Genomic DNA, 18,575 nt, shown 5'->3' with positions numbered 1-18,575 from the left:
AATTTGTACACTGAAAAAGCACATCAAAATGTGCTTAAAAACTCTGTTGATAGAAATTCAGATGAGGCAAATAACCTGACAGATGAAGGAAAACTTTTAAAGTAGGTTGCAGGACAGAGAGTCTGGGAAAGAGTTTGCAACCAATCAAAGCCAATAGACATCACACCACACAAAGTGAGCATGTGGCTGTCTCCAGTTAAGCAAAGATCCAATCTGGACGGTGTGTCTGATGTCAGCTTCTCTTAAAAATGGCATTATCGCTACCCACACTGCAACTTTAGCTTGGTTAAATAACACAGCCAAAATATGGACAACTTTGGCTTTATAGCAATGGACCGTATTCTGCTTGTCAAACAGAACTGGAATATTTCAGACTCCAAACAGAGGATTGTGAAAACTTGGGCATGACTAATGTGATCACAATGCCCACCCATTTTATGTGGAATTAACTATGTTGGCCATCTGATACTCCAACAACTTTCATACCAAAATGTCAAACAATAAAATCAAATGCCAAGACAAAAGTCTTAGAGGGTGTCAAGAGAAGCAAACCAATTAAGATTAATATTAATTATATTATATATGTACAATTATATTAAAGGATTATAAATAGCACAACAGTCTGCAGGAGCAAAAGAACTCCAATGCAAACATTTCATGCCCACTTAATGCTCATGAAGGTGAAATGAGACATTATCTGATGGACTCCTTAAGTAAGCTATTAGCAATAGTAGTGACATGGCTGTATCCTAGTAAGGGTGCAAACAGATATTTTATCAAACACTGACAGCTACTAGCAACAGGGAAATTTCTGCTTCAGTTACACCTTCTTTCAGCCAGACTGACTGTAAAAGGTATTTTTCTGAAAACTTTGTTAAGAGAAAAATGGTGCAGTGTAGAAAAATAAAACACCCCTAAACCACCTTATACTTCATAACATGCTTAAACTTGCACATACACCCAGCAGAAAGCTTCAAGTCACAGGGGTCCATATGTAAGACAAAATCTGATTAACTGATTAGGACTGAGTGTTGGGAATTTCTGAAAGTAATTAAGAACTGCTAAAGACCTGCACACTTTTGAGTCACTATTTTAAATCTATGAGAGGTAAACAGTTATCATCCATCAGCACTAATTTACTGTATAAAAAGCAGGTTGCATTCTCCATTGCCATGTCAGAAGTTCAGACCACCCATGGACATGACGAGGGAGGACACCTACTCCTGCAACAGCCCTTTACACAGGGTAACTGTTACTCTGCTCCACAAAGACTTTAAACAGGGCGGATGGGAAAAATACAGTATTTTAGGAAACTACTCAGATTTTTGCCCAGATTTGTCATGCAAAAATAGTGTATACCAATTATGCATAACTTTCAAAGACACATTTTTCACATGACTAGTGAGATAGATGCTTTCTGCAGCCTTGGGGACATAGATCATGTGAGCATATTCAGTAAAAGGCAAGTACCTCTTCAGAGATTTTGACAGTGTTGCATTTGACAGCATTAAAAAACATCCTATGCAAACAGCAAAACTACTCATTTCACTACAGAATATTAAATCTGGCATTTATTTGGGTGAAAATAACTTGGAAGTAACATTTCCATTCTCCCAAGACACAGAGGATCCAAACAGCATCTGCTCCAAAAATTTGCCACATTATTTAAATGCCCACAGACTGCACCCATATCTGAGTAACTATCAGGGACCCTGCTGATGCTCCCACATTCTCAGCCAGACTCTCCTTATCCCAGAACAATTTCCACAGACACTTGTGCTAGAAATTCTGCACTGTGACTTTGCTGCAAGAGCCTCCATGGTGAAGGCACAAATTCTTGTGACCTGGCATCATGTAGCTCCATTTTAGTGTATTTACCTTCCTCCCAAATCGAAGTGCTTTCACTTCCCCCTTCCCCTACAAATATCAGCCCCTTGTTAACTTGGATATTATACTAACAATCATGTATGCCTTATTTGCATTATGGCAGAGGCCATTCTAATGTGTTTAGACGTTCCCAGGAGTGGATTAGTGCACAGATGGAGCACCACATCTATTACTCTTGTTAGATCTCAGTTCTTTCAAAGCACCTGCAATCTAGGTCCATATAGGAACTGAAACAGGGTTTCACACACCTAGCTCTTTCTCCACCCATTTCTGTGCCCACATAAGGAATCTGCCCATCCTCCCATCCCTCTTTGGAGACCCATCATCTTTCTCCCTCACTTCAGCCAGAACGACAGGATTAGTTGGCATAATCACAAACGCTCCAGAGAACTCTACTTAACGTTCTTAAGCTAAATCCTTAGCATTAGTTCAGCAAAAGGTTTTTAACACAGACAGCAAGGTAAACACATTTTTGGAAATCCTGATTAAAGTCAGTTATGCAAATTGGCTCTCCAAATTTGTTATATACTCCTTTTCAACATTCATTATCAAATAGCATTTAATCAAAAACTAATCTAAAAAAAATCAGGTGCTACGAACAGTGTTGGAAATTTTCAAAAGACAACTTTAAATAGAAACCTATGTACAGCTAACATCATGCCCCTGTTTCTCAAGTCTGATAGAAGTTACTATTATCCATTGTGCATTCCCAAAGAATACTTCTTGTCTAACATCCGTTCAGGATTTGAAATAATTAAAAATGTAAAAGTAGCTGGAGCAGATGTTCACAGATTCTGCTTTGTCATAGCTAATTTCTCCAGAGTGCATCTGTTAATGCTTCAACCCAGTCACCAAAAAAACAGCAATCTGGAGTTCATACCAACTGTTAGCATGACTATTGCTTTTTCTGTTTGGGAACTATATTAATGAAAGAAAGCCTTAGAGTCACTAATATAAAAAAAAAAAAAAAAAAAAAAAAAAAAAAAGTAATATCTATGTAAACACTCTTATTGTCTTCAGGGAGACCCTTCCAGATATTAGACTCAGACTTCACATGCTTGTGCATCCAGGTGTGTTCATCTATATGGGGCTGTAGTGCATGCCAGCCTCTAGGAGAGCTGCAATATTTCACCTTACTGCTACCTCAGCCGACTCACTTTTCTCCTTTTCCTTTGTCTACCACTACCTTTATAGGGCAACCAAGAATCATAAAGTACAGTTAAAAAAAATATTTCATTTTTAATTATCACCTATTAGGATCAAACTTGCATAAGGCAAAGTATAAGTCTGTAATTTCAATGGCACAGAAAATAAAAAGGTACATCTTTAAATGCAATTCATTTTATTACCAAGAATCTCGGAAATTACTGCAACGGGTTAAATACCTTTAAGCCAAAATACTTAATGAATTTTATGAAACCCATTCTCAGTGCTTTTTATTTTTTTCAAACTCTTGAAAACATGAGAGAAAAATAGTAGTTTGCATTGATAAATTCTTCAATTTGTTATCAATATACTACTAGCAAAGACCTTGTTCTCATTAGCTGCATAGATCTAGTACAGATATTTAGTAGAATTGTAAAAGAACAGTGGATTTATGATCAAACGACAGATAAGAAATTTGAGGTGTTGTCTTGACAAGAACAAGTACTATCTTTCATGTGGAATAGTCTGGTTTTGTTAGAGGGAACTTTATTGGGATTGAGAAAATTAATCCACTTCCCATTGCCTGTGATCAAATCACCTCAATACATGGGGAATACTTCAGTATTTCCATGAGAAATGCCAGGAGCAAATAACTATAATGCTAGCAATGTGCTTTGAAGACATAAGATAACTTTATTACAATATTGAACTATATCAAAAAGTCAAATTAGCTTCTCCTTCCCCCTCCCTCTAATTCTACTGATCTAAGAGCTAAAACAATGGAAGTAAAATATCTTGAGAGAAAGAAAAAAGAAAAATTTTTCTCTCAAATCTTGAATAAGTATCAGTAACTAAGTACGTCCATTTCCTGCAGGACACAATCCTGAATATGAAACCAAGACATAGCCCACAATGCCAACATCTGCAAGTCAGTGCTTGTGAACATCCAGCCAGATGTGCACAGTCACACCTGAGAGAGAAGTCTGACAGGACAAGGACTCATTTATTTTAGTTTTCCCTTACACTCCCCACATCTTTGGCTCTACATCCAGTGTCTAAAATCTTTTTACACTCTAAATTCTCAAATCCTCAAGAACAGAGGACTGTCTCTTGTGTGTACAGTAAGTAGACCAACGGGTCTTTACAATAGCAGGGTTTTAAAGCTACCTTTATACAAGTAATTAATAGCAATAACAAGTACAGCTCCTTAAATAAATTTGCTCACTGCACTTCCCTGCTTGCAAGTCAACCCTGATCTGCTAAGAACTGCACTCTAAAAGGCAGCATCTCATTTGGTTTGTAATATGACCTTCATGATTTGGGGAAAAAAAAAAAAAAAAAAAAAAAATGCAAGGGCTATCATTTTCCAAGGGAGTTTCTTCTGTTCCACAAAACATTTTATTTCAACAACTACCTTAGGATTTTATTTAACAGACATTGACATCTGTGCACATACATTTAGAAGAGGTTAGACTTCAAAGTATGGAATTTTATTGGAAAGAACGAAGGACAGGGCTCTTGCTGTCTGTGATCAATTGTCAGCAAGAAGGAAGAATGACTGGGACTTGCTTTAAAGAGTACTGGTAAATAGCTTCCCAGATGATGAAAGACTGTTGCAAGGTACACACAGACTAGTTTTCAAAGTACAGCAGGAGCCAAGGTGAGGATTTTTAACCTGCTTGCTCACACTGTAAGAAGCAACCCATTACTTCCATTGAGTTTCCATAGGGCTCAAGATGTTGCACTGGAAACAGAAGCAAAGGTGCAGATGTGTGAAGCAAGGTGGATAAGCTGATGTATAAAAATGAGGATGTGATTCTTTTATTTATTTATTTATAGATTTATTTTCATTTCTTTTAATCTATTTTAATTTTCTATTTTTAAAAATTTATTCATTTGTTCACACATTTCTTCATAGCAACTACAATAAAATACTTCAAAATTAGTAAAATTAAAAATTGGTGGTTAAGTGTTTACATCATACCACCAAATCTGTACCTACAGAGCCACAGAAGACCATGAACAAGATTTAAGCATTCTAAAGTAGTATCCTACTACTATTAAGAAGGCTGTCTGAGAACTTCTTAACAATTGTATGCTGAATTGTTAACCCTTATACGCTATATTCAGATTTGATTTCTCATTTAAGTGCCTTGAGGATCTACAAAGTTTCTGGATATAGCATGATGAAAACATCTACAGAACAAACTCCCTCTTTACAAACCTGTAAAATTTGCTTAGAGATGGTGCACTTTGGTGAATATGAATATAGTATAATGAATATAAGACATCTTAAAGAAATAATACCTGAATTTACATCTCTTTGTCAAAGTAATAACAATATAGGAAAAATCATGCCTGTTCATCTTCCCTATCTTCAAAGTATGTGAAGCACTTACTCACTAGAAAAAACAGGTATGTGACTATTTTCCAGATGTTACACATATTTTCTTGCTTTGCCTTCAGGATAAGGGGGAAAAGAAACAAGTCTGATAATTGAAACCAGGGTGTTTTTTGTCCCAATTTAATGCATCAAATAATGTCACTGTAATATCATTCTAACACTACTATATATAAGTATATACTGTTCTTCACCATGATAGCTTATGACAATGCAAAACAGCAAACATAATATCTTCAAAGTTTATTCATCCATTAGGAAAAATAAATTTAGGTGTCAAATACTTTTAAGGGGTTTTAACCAAATGACACCGATTAAAAATATGAAATCTGGGAAAACAATCAAAATTATACTTGAAAAATATTTCCATAAAGTTTTTCCAAGAGCAAGCAGGGAAATACCAGAATTTTCAATTACAAGCAGAAAGTTCCAGAAATAATTTCAACAAGTAGAAGGAAAAAAAATACTAGTCAGCTACTATGTATAGAAAGGCTCAGGATGGTCGACTACCCTCCCAAACAAATAGAGAGAGGTTTTTTCTTAGTGGAAACTGGTACCAAATAAAACCACTAAAAAAGGCAAAAATTAGTGAAAACACTCTGTATTGGCACAGGTGCAGAACCGCGATACAAAAACACCGGAATCACCATAGCTACAGTCCTGTGTCTGGTACAGTAAAGAAAGCAAATAGCAGAAACTCTTCAAATAAAGAGGACTGCAATGATTGTTTTGAAGAGAACAGATGAGAAAAGTATGAGAAAGGACTGTTACACCATATCTGCTGAGATTTCAATTTTAAAGTTGTGTCTCACATGAGACAGAGTGGCCATTATTTGAAGCCGAATACATTTTAAAAGCTGACAGATGTAGAAACAGTGATCAATAACAGCCTGGAGGTCTATACATCACACCAGATATCTGCAGCTGATGGCTAAGAGAAGTAAACCAAGCAGTAGAAGGGTTTATTCACTACATGTTTACACTGGAAAAATTTCAAACCTCTGCAGTCCAAAAGACTGAAAGCTACTGGTTTAAATCATTAATTTTACAAACAGACAAAGAAAGGATAACAGTATACATCATTTTTTATTAATCTCACTGAATCAACTTCACTCATATTTTACCATCCCTTCCTTAGACTGCCAGGGAAATAAGATCACATTATTGACAGTTTTGTGGTAGTGTTTTTTCAATATTTTATTTATTGAGTTTCAGCCTTCATAACCTTCTAATTTTTCCATTTCACATGACATAGGTACTGTCAGAAAACTGTACATGTGCCTTCTACATTCTTAACTGTGTCTCCCCTAGGCCAACTTTCCACTCAGATGACCCGTGTCAACACGGCAAATTCTGTTATGAATAAGAGTATGTCAGGTGCAAACTGGTCTTTGCAAAACTGTACAGGTCTCAACAAGCCATGAATCTCATTTGGTTGGTTGAGTTTTGGTATTTTGCTTTATTCAGCTCCATGAAATGCCCTCTGCCTCCAACTTGTTACTTTTCTGTGACCTTGTCCAAAACTTGCTGTTTTGGTGGTTTTAGCTAAAGCCAAATTCTGCTCTTTTCAGAACACATGCCCATTAAATATCATTGTTACAGGTACATCAGAAACTTGCAAAATCTACATAGGAAAAGCTCCTGGAAAAAAAAAATAGAACATCAGCTACAAGCTGCTGATTTGGCAATATGCTCTTGGATCTGCAGGTGCAGTGTGACATTAGCACATTAATGATAAGAGCAAACAGATTGAAATCAATGCATAACCATGTGAACACCCACATATTCTAGAGTGATTTTTGCAATTATATATAGAACAGATTTTTTTTTTATTATTATTTCATTACCACCTGACTAAGCAAATTTTGGTAAAATCAGCATTATTAAAGTCAGGGTAGTAACTCATTAGAGACTGAAACACTGCCAATCTGTCCACTCCCAGCTGTCTGAAAGCCAAAATATTCATATCTAACATATGTTAATGCTTTATTTACACTGGAAATAAAAGAATAATTTGTTGCAGGTATTCTTTCGTGAACTCTCTGGTAAGAATATAATGAAAAAGCAATGGAAAAGTACAGGTTCTTTTCCCAGACAGTCACGACAAAATAGGTTACAATAGCATGGGAGAGTAAAGCATGGCCTACAGCAAAATTTCCCACGTAAAAAATATTTTTAATTCTCTATCTATCAAATTACCAGTATTGTTTCCAATTTCTTCTTTAGTGAAGGTTGCTATACATGCAGTGTAATGTATTTTAATGAATCAGGATTTTCTTAAGCATACTTTATTTTTATAATGCATTCCTCAGGCACACACTAGGATTAGAACTGGCTGACTTTACCATTAACTGGAATTCTCCTCATATACTGATACATTGCCTCAAGATCTAGAGTCTTCCAGTGGAGTTCCATAATGCATGGGGTCCAGAATAGCTATAAAGCCACTCAAATAGGAGGGAGCTGCACTTTAATGCATGAAAAGTCTGACTGAGGCATAGCACACTGACATCCCCAGTCCTCTGCTAACACGGAACAATGAAATTCAAAAGATGTAGGGAAGGAGTAAATGAAATATAGCAGAAAAATGTTCTGAGAAGTCCAATTACTGTAAACTGTATTTTAATTTACACAGAACAACAGACATACAAGGGGTGAGTTTCCTGCTCAGAAGGGAAGTGTGAGTGAAAAGACTCAGTGTTTCCCTTCTGATGGAGGTATGCTGCCCAGCTTACAGACAGCAAAGGTTGTTGGAGACTACAAGCTCTGCACGGAAAAGCCTCTGACAATTTTGCCACTGGATATATAACAGATGCTATGGTGTAAGAGTAGTTTGAAAAATGTCTAAAGCTTTACCATGGAAAATACAGAAGAGACTGAGCAGCCAGGGTCAAGGGTGAGATTGGCCCTGCCTACCAAAGCCAAGGGGAGTCTTTCCACTGTCTTCAGCTAGCTTTGATTTCAGCACAGGAAAGGCCCCACAACATTCTTAGCGTGTCTCAGTGCTCAGCTTCCTGAGATGTTACACTTCCTGGAGAAGAAAAGGCTTTGAGGAGATCTTCCCAAGGTGTGCAAACACCTCATCGAAGGGGATGAAGAAGTGGGAGACAGACTATTCTCAGTGGTGCCCCGTGACAGGAAGAGAGGCAATGGGCACAAACTGAAACACATGAAAATCCATTTGGACACAAGAAAGAGCTTTTTTACTGTGAGGGTGACCAAGCGTTGGCATAGGTTGCCCAGAAAGGTTGTGGAGTCTCCATCTGCGTAGATATTCAAAAGCCATCTGGATATAGTCCTGGGCAACCTGCTCTAGGTGGCCCTGCTTGAGCTGGGGGGGGGGTCAGACCAGATGACCTCCAGAAGTCCCTTCCAACCTCAACCATTCTGTGAGACTCTGAGATTTTCAGGGCTATGCTGGATTCACAAGTGATACATGCATCAATTATGCTTCTCCACTAGAGCTTTTTAAATCTAAAATAGTTCCACTGATTTTATTGACCTACATGAGTTCAAGGATACATTTTTTCCCTTCAGAAATATTTCTTTAGAAAAATCATTTGTGTCCTATTTCTAAATGAATGTAAATACTGCCTTTCTTTTGAAGACACAGAGTTGCTGAAGTAATGAAATGGTATAAACGGGCAGTAAAGTACAGCATAATTCATCTCAGTAGTACAGTGTATATATAATGCTTTTTATCTGTCATTACAATGTGATACTATCATTGTATGTGATTCAAAAGCCTGAGAAATAAGGTTGATGTGAATCATCTCAGCATAGAAAATCCAGAAAGCAGAGGCTGAACAGACACTGCTCTGCTAAATGCTAAGTAACATTCCGAAGTTTTGCATGCTGACTACAGGAGGTTATAATAAAAAAAAAAAAAAAAAAGCTCTAGGAAATAATCCAGTGCTGGCTATATTCCAGATATCTTTTAGTACTACTCTGAAGTAGGCTAATTTATGATTTTTCATATTAAAAAAAAATCTCAAAATAACATAATTTATGCTCTATTTGCACTCGTATCTTTAAAAAGCCGCATATAAATATTTATAATCAAAAAGCAACTAATCTTTTGCATTAGCCAGAATGTTGCTTCTCCTTTATATTCTGAAGTGTGCATTTTTTAAAAAGCTATGATAAATGACTAATCATTGCTTCACTGCTAAAAACTGCCCCTTCTTCCTCCAGTAACAGAAGCCTGCTCTGTGGCCGTGTGCCTGCTGGCTGTCCTGCTGCCCTCAGACCCGCATCGTGCCCCCACCAACTTGTGGGAGCTGCTCTTTGGTTTCCCAACTGCCCCTTCTTCTGATTTACTGCAGGGATAAGAGGGCCTGTTCAGTCAGTGCTCACTAATCCTGTTGTTCAATCATTTCTCTGAGCTGCAGCATTCTTCTTTGTGCCACAATGAATGCAGGAGAAGCTCCTCCGGCACTTGGGTGAACAAGGCAGGGGCTGGCATGCCACCCTGCCACTGATGGATGTCACCTAAGGCAAGACAGTGCCACTCCTTCAGCCTGGAAAAATGGTGGCAATTTTGTGAAAAGATGAAACTTAGTGAGAAGCACAGGCTTAAGTCCATAATACTTCAATCCACCTTAATAAATGATTAATTTCAGAGGAAGCTTAGTGAACATTCCCTAAGTTTCTAGATAAAAATTTTGCACTCTTGCTGATGGTCAGTTGCTGTGCAAATGAGAAGCAGATGGGATTTTACAGCTCCTTCTCTCTGTGTCAGTAGGCTACAAGTGCTGGAGTTTGCAGAAGAGTGTACAGCTTTGAAGAAAAAAAAAATAGTGCATCATGAGGAACAAGAGGGGAAATCCCCTTAATTTTAATTATAAAATGGAAAGTTTTTGTAAACCAGTAAGACGGAACACTGCATCAGAAACCCATGCATGTTATAAGAGCTGCCATCTTCATAATTTTGTTTTAATTATTTTATTCAAAAAACCTTTCAAGTTACATAACCCCTTTACACACTCCCCATGCCTGCTAGCAATAGAAGCATGATCTGATCCAGTACAGCCCTATACTTCTCACATATGCTTTAAAATATTTGTGTTAGAGTGTGGATTTGACTATAGTGCACCAGAAAACCATCAAATGTCCTGTTACTGAAGAAAACCCACAGCCTGCAAATTTAAACATAATGGCTCAGACTTTAACCTCCACTGAAATCTGTTGGGGTAGATTTAAATAGTTTAGGAATAGGTCTATAGGTATCTGCAGTGTCACTAGGAGGAGGACAGTGACGAGGAGAGCAATTTCTTCCTGGAGATCAGTCTTTGGTGATGAGTATTAGTACTGCACCAGATATTGGTACAAATATCACTTCTGGCCTTAAAAAAAATGAAAATCAGCTAGTTTGTTAAAAATACACTGGCTTCATTTAAAAAAAAATACATATATCGCACAGCTATTGGAAGTTATGCCTTAGTGTTAATACACTAATAAAAAAGTTACAATAAAAAGATTTGCTGACCAAGTACCAATTGTTTCAGCTACTAAGACACTGGCAGTCCTTCCACAAGTCACTTAAAATAAATGAACTCGTCCTTGTACTTCTTAAGCCAAGTCCGTGGTCTGACGTGATACTTTATAGGGTTAGTAGGAGAGCTTAATCTCTCCCTGATTCATATCAGTGCCTATCACCACACAATGCATTTGTCTCTGCAGAGGAGAAAAGAATTTAATGTTCTATTGCACAAACCTTTTCAGGTTTAAAATTGCACTGGGAATAGAAAAGAAAGTAGTCTCTGCCTTCCAGCTGCAAACAGTTCTCCACAGGAAGCTCCCATTGATCTATGCTTTGGTAGCTGGACTGAATTTTGCATTGAATAGCTTGTCTGCAGCTGAAGCATATATCCAACACACCAGCCAATTTATAAGCCTTGGAAGATCGTTGCTTCTTTTAGTCCATTACAGCTAATAGAAAACACAATTATAATCTGCATGCATTGCCATTCCTTATGCTAGCAGCATCAACCTTCACACAAGACAAAACAGAACAAGTTGTCTGAATGTCCTCAAAGAAAGGTACAGAGTTAGGGGAGGAGGTCAGGGTTTGGGTGGTAGGTTTTTTGTTCTGTTTTGGGGGGTTTTGTTTGTTTTTGGGGGTCTTTTTTTGTTTGTTTGTTTGTTTTGGTTGGTTGGTTTTTTTCTGACTCACAAAAAGAACCAGTCAAAGCAATATTGGTTAAAAAAAAAAATTCTACTACATTACTTACTAAGTGTTCCTCTCTGAAATAAGCATTTAAGAAAAACATGAAGAGTCAGTTGTGCTGAAATTTCTAAAGCGTTGAAAATGTCATCAAATGAGATACAACAAAGCTGCACTGTCCAATATGTAAATGCTGGGCTGGGCTGATGTTCAATTCTTAGGGCTTGGCAGTGTGGTAGGCTCCCACGAGTTTCTTACCATAACTGCTTCATGTCAGAACCAGGCTTAAAAATCCAGCACCTTCCATTCCTATCTTACTACACCTGATATTGGTTACAGTAACTGATGGAAAGATTAACCTCACAACTTCAGCTGTCTAAAAGTTCAGTATGTAATCTCCTGGGCTCCCTCCATAGTCCATGGAAAGAGATGTCCACCTCCAGAAGGCAATTCATCCCATCCCTTCCAGTCCCCTCTCAGTACCAAGTGCCCTCTGAAGGTACCAGTCTCTTTCACTGGATATCAGGAGAGCCTAACTGGTGATGTCCATCACTAGTAAATAAAGCACGACAGGTAAATGAAACAGTAAATGTCAACAGGCTCGAAAATGCTTGATTACAGTCTGTAATTTGAGCATTAGCACACGCCATGGCACTATTTTGGCCTGTAGCAGCCAACATGCTCTGTTGCAACACCAGGCATGGCTGGAGGGACAGCACTGATCACAGCCCATTCTCAGTCAGCCATCTGGATGCTGATACTCTGTTGGAAGGGAAGAAGACAACGGTTTAGCCATGTAGATGTGAGCCATGTAGTGCCATGTTTTAGCCTTGTAGTGCCACCTAGCCCCATGGCCACAGGACTGTGCCTGCCCTATTTTAATTTCTAGAATAAGTGAAGCCACTTCAGATTATATTCTCAAATTCTACATGCCTAAAGCCATGAAGAATGAAACCATCCTCAATCACTCCCGGGTGTGGGGGGGTGGGTAGAAATCATTAGCATAAGGGCTGATTGATTCTCAGCTGGGAAGCCTGCTTGCTGGTCACTGTAAAAGCCTGAAGTGCTGTGTAACTTTAGTTTTCTATGCCAGTTGTCATGAAATCAGACCCTCCTCTTTTCATTTTTGTTGGCTTTGTTTGAACACCAGCGGAAGAAAGGTGAAGTGTGGAGGGAAGCACTCAGCCGGGGTGAGACACAGCAACAAGGCTGCCACAGCTACCGCTGCCTGGGCAGTTCCGTTCACATTAGTTTGGCAGAAACAACCCATCATGTGGCACGGGGTGCCACAAATACCAGGATCAAAACAGAAATATCCATACATGTTCTGTCTTGAAACAAATACTAAACACAGCTAAAGAACAGTGTGTTAGGCATCACATTTTCTCAGCATTTATGATTGACTGTCCAATATTAAAGACAGTGGGTCCTTGAGCAACACATCCTAATTAGCTGTTTTCCCAATTATAAGCCATCTGTGTTCCCTCTACATAATCCAGTCAGATGCTACATTCCCTGATACTGTTCTAAGAACTGAAAACGAAGAAGTTATTCTCATAACCTATCCAAATGGAGGAACTCAGCTTTGACCCATCAACCAAGAACCATGGTCACTGAGGACACTGACCTCAATCAGTTCAGACATTGAGCTGAAGTCACCAAAAGACAGGACACAGCTGGCACGTATATATATGAACTCAGTGACAACTCAGCTCTTCCACTAAACTGGACTGGGGAATAAGGGAGGGTCCTGCAGTCCCCATTGCCTCTAACCTCCATTCTTTAGTCTTTCACTGGAATTTAACTACCTTGTCAATGGGACTCCAATTTACACTCTATGTCCTTTGGTTCCAGGAAATTGGCCACTTTAAAAGTTGCTTGATTTTCTTCTTAAAGACACTTTAAATAACCTAGATGAAATTAGGAACTTTTTTTGAAAGCAATTTTTGTTTACATTTTTTTAATCTAATAATTTTTCTGGTAGTGTGTCAAGAAAGTTATATGTGGGCATGTTAGTTATAAATTCAATTACGTACTGGCATCAAAGTAACAACACTGGCAGCTAAAAGGCTTTCGATAACATTAAGAATATCAAAAAAGCAGTATCAGAGTAAACTTCAGTGTGCTGTACCAGAACTGTATCTTAATTGGAACGAGAAGTAGCAATGTAGTATGACAAGGTCAGTGTCCACATGTTCATCACATTTCTTGACCTTTGTCATGACTCCCAATAAAAATAACTTCGGAAGAAGTCATATGATACGAGTTCCTCCCCATTAACATCTGGATGGAGAACTCCCAACTCAATTCACAGGCAGTACATTACAAAAACATACTTCACAGGATCAGGTTTTCAAACTCGGCCAATACGGTCAAAGATTCAAACAGAGGCTTGAAGTCCACACATCTCACATCCTTGAATTACCAGTTCCCTGAGCCACCTAATATACATGGAAATTCTGTGTAGCTAGTTAAAAAAAAAAAAAAAATAGTATTTGAATTCTCATTTTCTCTGAATTAGAATTAATCTACTTGAGTAAGTTAATAAGGCTTCATAAAATGGGATGGTTTGTGTAACTTCTAACACAATTAAATATTAATAAACTCCTGTGGGAGCAAGATCAATGGAGTACAAAACATCTTCCTGAATTTTATCTTACAACATGTCATTTTAACCAGTTATGTATTTCTCTATACTCTGTACAAAGTTTTATATAGCAGTAGAAGAGTGATGAAACCATGCAGAAAAATCTCAGCATTTAAAGAATAAATAAGCGTGCGCATCTCATGCTCCATTTCAAGAACGGATTCCACTGTAGCCTAAAATAAGTAACCATCACATATGCGATACACATCTATAATCAATCTGAAGTATTATATATAGTCCATCTAGACAGTGATTAACCTAAAATTCCCCTTCTCTGGCCCTATTTGCAACAAAACCAACGTGCTATAAAACCAAAAGGCATCCACCTACCTTAAATGACAATATTAAATTACCTCTATCCAGTTTCCTGTATAATTCTGTCTGACCTTTTGTGAAAGAACATTTCTAGGTGTCTGGTTTTTGCTGGTCTCTTGGGTCTAGTATGAGTTTTCTCTTCCCTTAATTACAGAAGAAGAATCATAAATCTGAACCTCCATCTCTAGCACTACAACATAAGGTTGAAAGTACATTCTTCTTGCGATAGACATGTTAGAAGCACTAGTCAGAACAAACTCCAGGCAATAGTTCTTGAATTTCTAGCAGTTTGGTCTAAAGGATAGACTATGGAAATCTGCAGATTTTTTTTTTAATAACTTTTTTTTAATTTTTAAATATTGGTAAGAAATATCCTTGCTTAAAAAAGAAATAACATAATTAAAATAAAACAAAATACCCACACCTGAAAAATTAAAACCTTTCGATTACCCATTTCCAAAAATATTTCAAAGTATAAATTCCCCGATTCCTCAACCCAAATATTTCATTTCCTGACCACTTCTTTCACCGACATGTTTACCAAGAGGTTAATTTTCTTTACAGGATTCAAAATATTCATTAGAAGGAAGGACCACAGTAAAACTTACATTGACATTCTTTGCAGCATTTGCCATCCACATAGGCCAGTGCAGAGTTAAGTGGGCAGTCAGAGAGGGGGCAAATCAAAGCCTCGCACTGCACAGTACCATTCTAGAAGAATAAAAGGTGCTTAGCTGGTAGTTATATTTAGCAAAAGCAGAGATGTTCTCAAAGACAGTAAGTTAAAAATCTATTTTTAAATGCGATGAACTCTAACAGTACCCAAAAAGACATTTTAACATGGTTCTTTTAATCACTACAAGAACAGAAACTATACCTTTAAAATATCATGTATACAATCTTTTAGACATGTATGATGTGTTTTTTGAGATGATAATGACCAAATTTTTCTTTTTTTGAGAGGCAAATATATTTGGAGGTAAAACATTCTGACAATCAGCAGCAAATTGACAGATTAGTGTGAAATAACAACCTCACAGAATAATAGTCAGTCTTCTGATTTTTATATGAGACAATATATTTCTAAAAGGTAATAATATCATAGCTGCAAGAAAAATCTAAGACAAAATTACATAATGCATTTAACGCTAAATTCAAAGAATTTTAAATAGCTCTGAGCCAGATTTGATACCATGGACTAAATCTTCACCTTGTCAACCACAAAACACTGAAAGCAAAATTAATATCCCTCTAGAAATATAAAGATCAAAATCATACTAAGCTTAAAGAGAACCATTTAGCAAATTATAGGTAGCAGCAAATCAATCTAAGGTGCAGTACAGACAACAACAGTCTTTTCACCAATTTCAAATGGGTTTTGGATTAGGCATTTAATGAGTTCAAGTGGAATTAACAAGTTTTACATGAATGGACAATAACAAAGATGCCATTGTTTGGTACCTGAAAGGATGCTTGCAATCACTTCTGGAGTTGTGATACCTTTGGGAATCTTCTATCCACCTAACACATCTTTTTCATTTGTGATATAACAGAGCATGCATATGACCCTGACATTTTACTCTTTCTCACTTACAGAGATGTAACCAAAGGCAACCAAAGGGAGTCAGACACAAGGGATCGATTAAATCATTTGCTAAGAAAAAGGCTGTGTTTATAGTGACAAAAAGCAGGGAATTAATTATCCAGAGAAGCCATTTGCAACTCAGTGCATGGGAATAATATGATATCTAAGGATACTGCATAGCATCTGCATATTGTGACATGAAATATAGGAGAGCTACACATGCTGGCACTGCCGAAACAACAGAAAAATGTATTTATTAATACTATTCCTTAGATTTAGAACAGGTTTTCTAGCACTTTGCTGATACTACCTGGCATACACCTGGAAGTTTTCTTCTTATTTGCCTCAATAAAATTCTAATCAGAGGAAACACTAGAGTTCCTGAGTATCCACTCAAACTGTAGCCATACCATGCAAGTGCAGTTCTTACAGCCATCTGTCCAGGACTCAAATTCTCTGTAAGTCGTGCCTTTCGTTGTGCAGGTCCTTTCACAGTAGCACTGATCCAACTTGTTCATCCTCTGCTCAGCTTGAGACAACTGTATTTACAGTTCACAAAAAAAAAAGTTCTGAATTTGTAAGCGGTTTCCACATTAGCATAAACGTGATTGAAGCTGTTCCCCTTATCATCAAGGATGCAGGTGAGAGAATACATGTAGAAAAATGCAGTCAAAGATAATAAAACAATTACTGTCAAATGCAATATGATTAAACCATCGGTCATTCAGAGATGGAAATTAAGAAGCAAGACACAATGCATTACACTTTCTCTAGCATCAGAGACATCATGAAACAAAGTGAGTATGTCAATGTGGGTATGGCCCCCAATTTCTCACCTTTGTATGTGTGAATTGACCAAGAATCTCTCTGTACATAAACTACTTGCAGACATTAGGTTATGTGCAAAAGGCGTGAATCTGAGTAGAGAGGCAAATCTGGAGATAAGGCTCAAAACCAACCTGTTAGCAACCATTTCTCCAGTTCAACCAAGGCATTTTTAACATTTGCGTATCAAATCAGCCAGGTAACAGCATTCCTGCAGACATCTAAAGAACTGATATTTAAAAACAGACTAGTCTAGGATCACCAGTAGACATGAATGCTTTTGGTGTGATATTCGAGGGGGGGGGAAAAAAAAAAAAAAAAAAAAAAAAGGGAAATACTGCTTTGGATTCTTAATTCCTTGTCTTGCATATATTTTGTCTGAACATGCCTTTGGCAGCTCAAGTCTAGAAAAGTCTTGGACCAATAAGTCTTGTTTCAATAAGCACAGTAACCTTTTTCATTTACTGACTTGTTAGCCTAATAGATAGAGCTTGAATATCTATAAGCCCTTTCCTTGGTCAGATATTTGGATTCTGTTCACTATTTTAAAAGATATGATTCTATAAAAATATTAAAACACAAGAAATCTTTCTGAACTGGGATTTTGTATCTATAGACAGCAGGCAGAGATATATAAATACAAACACAAACCTGCCATGCAGGGATGTTCTGCACACACACACATGCACATCTCCACATACACACAAATAATCTACAAAGACAGCAACTAAATCCTTAGAATTCTCGCTTTTCCCATGCCATGACTCCTAATAAACATTACCTTAGCTGATGTTTTGGCTAGAATGTCTTGCAGTTCCATAATTTTCTGCACAAGTCCATGGAAGTCATTACAAGTTGGGCATGCTAGAATAACAAAATATGTATATTAATAAAAAAAAGTGTATTCACAATAGGTTCAATCATGTCAGAGCTGACAACCAATACACTGAAACTCAAGGTTTTAAGAAAGCTTGCAGGACAGAAAGTAGGTACAAAGCACACCTTTCGTTTTATGGTATAAGAATTAATAGACTTACTGCGATTAAGATCTGGGCATTGAGAAATAAATCCTTGAGGCATGACAAGTAATTGCACATCTTGCATTATGCCCTATGTGTAAGTGGAGAGAAAAAAAAAAAGGATACATTATTTTTACCTGTCAAAATTATGTTTTCCATTCACCATGTAAAACATTAAAGCCCACGCAGAAAAACTGCTGGATAAAAACAATACTTATGAATACACAGTTTCTTGCCTGGACCCAGTGCAATGATAGAAGAGTAAACAGAAAGTAAAATAGGTAGATGTACAAATACAGACCTACTGAATCATTTTTAAAGACGTAAGATTAAATGTCAAGATGTAATTATGTGGCAAGAGTTTGGTTGTTTTGAATTCATTGTTATTTTTAGTTAGCCATTGCAGAAAAGCTTGAAAATGACCTTTAAAAGTACTTTGAAAAACAGCTGCACTTTCAGTTACTTTGAAACACTCTTAAATAAAATGCAAATTTTTTACTAAGCTATAACTGTCAAATAAAAGAAGATTAAAGAATCTTCAGTCAGGAAAAAAACACATTCAGGCAAACCCTTTATGATTTCAA

The 18,575-nt window shown here is 37.2% G+C and overlaps 1 protein-coding gene across 1 annotated transcript in view; it reads right to left on the bottom strand.

Annotated features, from left to right (window-relative positions):
* NELL2 (neural EGFL like 2) overlaps positions 1 to 18,575 on the bottom strand; it is a 154,998-nt gene that overhangs the window by 95,736 nt on the left and 40,687 nt on the right. Inside the window, exons 6-9 of the mRNA XM_042792589.1 lie at positions 18,010 to 18,082; positions 17,754 to 17,836; positions 16,558 to 16,686; positions 15,171 to 15,273 (exon numbers count right to left, since the gene is read on the bottom strand). Of these exons, the coding sequence (XP_042648523.1) occupies positions 15,171 to 15,273; positions 16,558 to 16,686; positions 17,754 to 17,836; positions 18,010 to 18,082 (388 nt within the window). The remainder of the gene's footprint in view (positions 1 to 15,170; positions 15,274 to 16,557; positions 16,687 to 17,753; positions 17,837 to 18,009; positions 18,083 to 18,575) is intronic.

Source organism: Tyto alba, unplaced genomic scaffold (genome assembly GCF_018691265.1).
Source record: "Tyto alba isolate M040663 unplaced genomic scaffold, T.alba_DEE_v4.0 Super-Scaffold_2, whole genome shotgun sequence".
NCBI lineage: Eukaryota > Metazoa > Chordata > Aves > Strigiformes > Tytonidae > Tyto > Tyto alba.
This window is presented reverse-complemented; position numbering and strand designations above follow the sequence as displayed.